Source organism: Salvelinus fontinalis, chromosome 17 (assembly GCF_029448725.1).
Source record: "Salvelinus fontinalis isolate EN_2023a chromosome 17, ASM2944872v1, whole genome shotgun sequence".
Lineage (NCBI taxonomy): Eukaryota > Metazoa > Chordata > Actinopteri > Salmoniformes > Salmonidae > Salvelinus > Salvelinus fontinalis.
In genome coordinates this window covers 25,692,639-25,696,754 of record NC_074681.1, presented here as the reverse complement: position 1 = coordinate 25,696,754, position 4,116 = coordinate 25,692,639, and the positions used below count along the sequence as shown (strand labels likewise).

Sequence of the window (4,116 nt, the reverse complement as noted above, 5' to 3'; positions counted from 1 at the left end):
AAGCACTGTTGACTGTGAAGTCTTTTTTGAATAAACTTTTGTTGTAGTCTTGTAGTTGAATCCCATGTTACAACCTTTTTTATGATTACGATGAATATGGTTCCTCTATTGAACAGTGTCAAGACAGCCCTTTGTTTGGGAGGCTCTTAGGCTGGAGTAGATCACATGTCTCTAGCAGGACCAACACCTCTCGCACACAAAGCTTCAACCTACTATACTAGCATTGACACTTTAACAGGAAAACCACACTTCCTTTCTGACAATCACAATACCAGGACCTAGAAAAGTCACACTGGTAAGTTGTTAAAGTATCGCTCGCTTTAAGTATACAGTCCACTTGCAGATTTTAGGGTATTTACTGAGAAGTTAAGTAGTTAAAATGAGTAGTTTCTGGTATTTACTTAATTTTATTAAAGAAATGAAAGCTAAATAGTGTGTAACTACCTGTTTATCTTGCAATCTGCAAATACTAATAATAGCAGACCAGAAAATAAAACATATTTACAACCTTTAAACAGGTTAAGAGACTGACAACCATGGCGGAGTACAAAGACTTCTTGGCTTTGCTCAACGATGAAAATGACATGGATTATAACTACACAGACCCCATCTATGTTGTGGATAAACTGGTGAATCTTTGTGCCACAGCTGATGTGAACAAATTTGGAGCCCAGTTCACTCCAATATTGTACACCATCAATTTCCTGCTGAGCATCACTGGGAATGGGCTGGTTCTGTGCATTATTTACAAATACGAGAAGCTCACTTCCATCACCAACATCTTCCTCCTCAACCTGGTCATCTCTGACCTGCTGTTCGCCTCCAGTTTGCCCTTCTGGGCCGTGTACTACTTCTATGGGTGGATCTTTGGCCCGGTCATGTGCAAGCTAGTGGGTAGCGTGTACTTCATAGGATTCAACAGCTCCATCCTCTTCCTCACTCTCATGACCTTTGACCGGTACCTGGCTGTGGTCCATGCCATCAACGCTGCCAAATGGAGGAGGAAGATCTATGCCTGTGTCTCCTCGGCAGTCGTGTGGTGTATCAGCCTGCTGGCCAGTGTCAAGGAGTTGGTTCTATACAATGTCCGGAAGGATCCTCTTGACGGACACCTTTGTGAGGCAGCTGGTTGGCAGCTGCCAGCTGGTTGGCAGCTGGTTGGTTACTATCAGCAGTTTGTGATCTTCTTCCTGTTTCCCTTGGCTATGATCATGTACTGCTATGTTAGAATCATGGTCCGAATCATGTCAACCCAGATGAGAGGGAAGTGCAGGGCAGTCAAGCTGATTTTCGTGATTATATTCACGTTTTTTGTGTGCTGGACCCCATACAATGTTGTAAATCTATTGATAGCCCTCCAGATCTCCACCAGTGATGATTCTGAGCCGTGTTCTGAAGCGCTTAACTACGCTCTGTATGTCACTAGGAATATAGCATACCTCTACTGTTGTGTGAGCCCTGTCTTTTACACGTTTGTTGGGAAAAAGTTTCAGAGTCATTTCAGGAAACTACTTGCAAAGCGCATCCCATGTCTGAAGAGACATATACTGACTAGCCAAAGTAGCAACAGTAGAAGAACTTCTCAGAAAAGTCCACATACCATGTATGAATATGAGAAAGGAACTGGTCTTCAAACCAGAGTATAGGTTCCGGTACCCATTTTGGGTGCCGGTACTGTTTAAATTTAGGTGCAGGATCGCCACAATACTTTTGAGCTAATATTCTTTTTTTTACCCCCTTTTTAATTACAATCTTGTCTCCTTGCTGCAACTCCCCAACGGGCTCGGGAGAGGCGAAGGTCGAGTCATGCCTCCTCCGAAACATGACCCGCCAAACTGCGCTCCTTAACCCGGCTGTACCAATATGTCGGAGGAAACACAGCTCATCTGAAGATCCCAGCCAATATCTCCCCTAAATCAGATGGCCAATTGTGCGCCCTTGTGCGCCGCCCACAACCGGTCAGGGCCGGTTGTGACACAGCCTGCGATCAAACCCAGGGCTGTAGTGACGCCTGAAGCATTGCGATGCAATGCCTTATATGGCTGCATCACTCAGGAGGCCCCTTGAGTTAATATTCTATAAGAGGAACAGGAGCTCAAGCAGTAGAACATTTTAGATGCCAGTACTTACAGTAGCTCTGGTGAGCTCCTGCCAGGTCAAAAACATGCCATTTAGCAGACACTTTTATCCAAAGTGACTTACAGTCATGCTTGCATACATTTCACATATGGGTGGTCCCAGAAGTTGAATCCACAATCCTGGCGTTGGAAGTGTCATGCTCTACCAGGTTGAGCTACAGAGGACAAACTGTTGATATGGTTTGTAAATGATGTACAAGATGCCTGATAAGGTATATGTTTTCCATGATGTTTAGCTTTGTTTGCATGCTTTGAGAAGGGTTTTATGTTAATGTTCTCAGGGAATTTCAGCACAACTCAATGTGTACATGCAATTACAATTATGTGTAGTTTTGCTTCTGACTTGATGTACTCAACATTTGTTGCTAAATTGTAAGTTACAATACAAATTACATTTTAAATCATTTGATTCTATAAAATAAAGTGTACATTTTATTTGCTTCAGGAACTTGAGATGTTACTATCTGCATTAAATTGTTGATAAAATAAAAAATATATTTGTGCCTTGTGGCTCTGAATGTTGAGCAACTGAATATCGGTCTACCTGTTGAGAGAGATGCATATGTAGCAGTGTGATGTTGTTCCCCTAGATTACGCACCAAATTGCACACAAGGACCAATTCAAATAGGCCAGGTCAAGAGGGGATGTTAATAATCTGGTAATAATAATAATAATTCAGTGTATTTTTTTATTTAATTACAGCTGCATAGCTAATGTTTTTATTTGGTGTACAAACACTTTTTCATACCAATATTGTACATACAAGTGATTGTAAAAGTTTTGTATATTTTGGTCTGGCCCATCGCGGGTTATCTGTATCCCCATACCACTTTATCATTCTCTTTTGCCTGACACTCGGCTAGCAAGGTATGTTGTCCTTGGCTCCGAAACTGTTTAATATAAAACCGTCATAAGGTTATACAATGTACTGTTTTGCAACCATACGTTTGTTATAGTGTGGACAGTGTAGGAATTTATGTTAACAAGTTTCACAGAGCTCACTGACTGGGGTATCTGTTGTAACTTCTAAGTACTTGTGACAGTGGTTGAGTGAGTGTACATGTGCTCGCGCAGGTGCCGGATAGCTGTGACTGCACCAAGGGTAACGTGTGTGTTGTCTCTTCGTGTGCAGGTATGTCTTTTATTTTGTCAGAATTATGTTCTGTATAGTTTTACTTGTATATGCTGTTGTGCAGCGAGTGTGCACGCAGCACCTGTTAATTCCTTTTGGCGCGCTCTTTTGCCTGACACTCGGCTAGCAAGGTGCCGGATAGCTGTGACTGCACCAAGGGTAACGTGTGTGTTGTCTCTTCGTGTGCAGGGCAAATAAAAAGATTTCAACGAGCAGACCATCAGTTGTGGCAGCGTCTTCATTAAGAATTACACAACGCAGAACGAACCACGCTACAAACTGGTGCCGCGACCTGCCGACTGGTTAGCTCAAGCTGACCACCGGAGCTGTGCATGTGGAGGAGATGCGCGACCCGCGCATGCGCACTTGTTGATGGTTTGCTATAAGTGAATGTATACTGTAAATAGTGAAGGTGAATGTAGCATATTCACTAGATAATTGTATTGGCGTTTATTTGCATGTTTTGAGGGAATTTGTTTATTGCATTTTTTTTGTATTTGTATGCAGTAAATTACATTGTAGTTTAGTTCTCTATTGAGCCATGGAAGACTCTCAAGTCCATAAGATGAGTTATGCTGGCGATTTTGGTGTGGTTAGTGTGGGTAGAGGGAGGGGTGTCCATGCATTTACACCATTGGTACAGTCAGCTCCTGGGAGTAGAGTGGCTGCTAGTCCTGAGTTTACAAGCACTGGGAGGGGTAGGCTGTTTACTCCACCTGACCAGGGTATCCCACCTCTGTCTCTTGATGTACCATTGTCCCCAGTCCTCAGTAATAATGGGACACCGAGTCAGCTTAGTGACCTTATTAAGCAGATTGGTTCAGAGATAGGAGAATCTATCAGAG

The 4,116-nt window shown here is 42.9% G+C and overlaps 1 protein-coding gene across 1 annotated transcript; it reads left to right on the top strand.

Annotated features, from left to right (window-relative positions):
- Positions 1-179: 179 nt before the first annotated feature.
- Positions 180-3,489, top strand: LOC129814042 (C-C chemokine receptor type 3-like). The gene is made up of 2 exons (XM_055866803.1): positions 180-295; positions 519-3,489. The coding sequence occupies exon 2, from the start codon at positions 537-539 to the stop codon at positions 1,644-1,646; it is 1,110 nt and encodes a 369-aa protein (XP_055722778.1). The 5' UTR covers positions 180-295; positions 519-536; the 3' UTR covers positions 1,647-3,489.
- Positions 3,490-4,116: the final 627 nt, after the last annotated feature.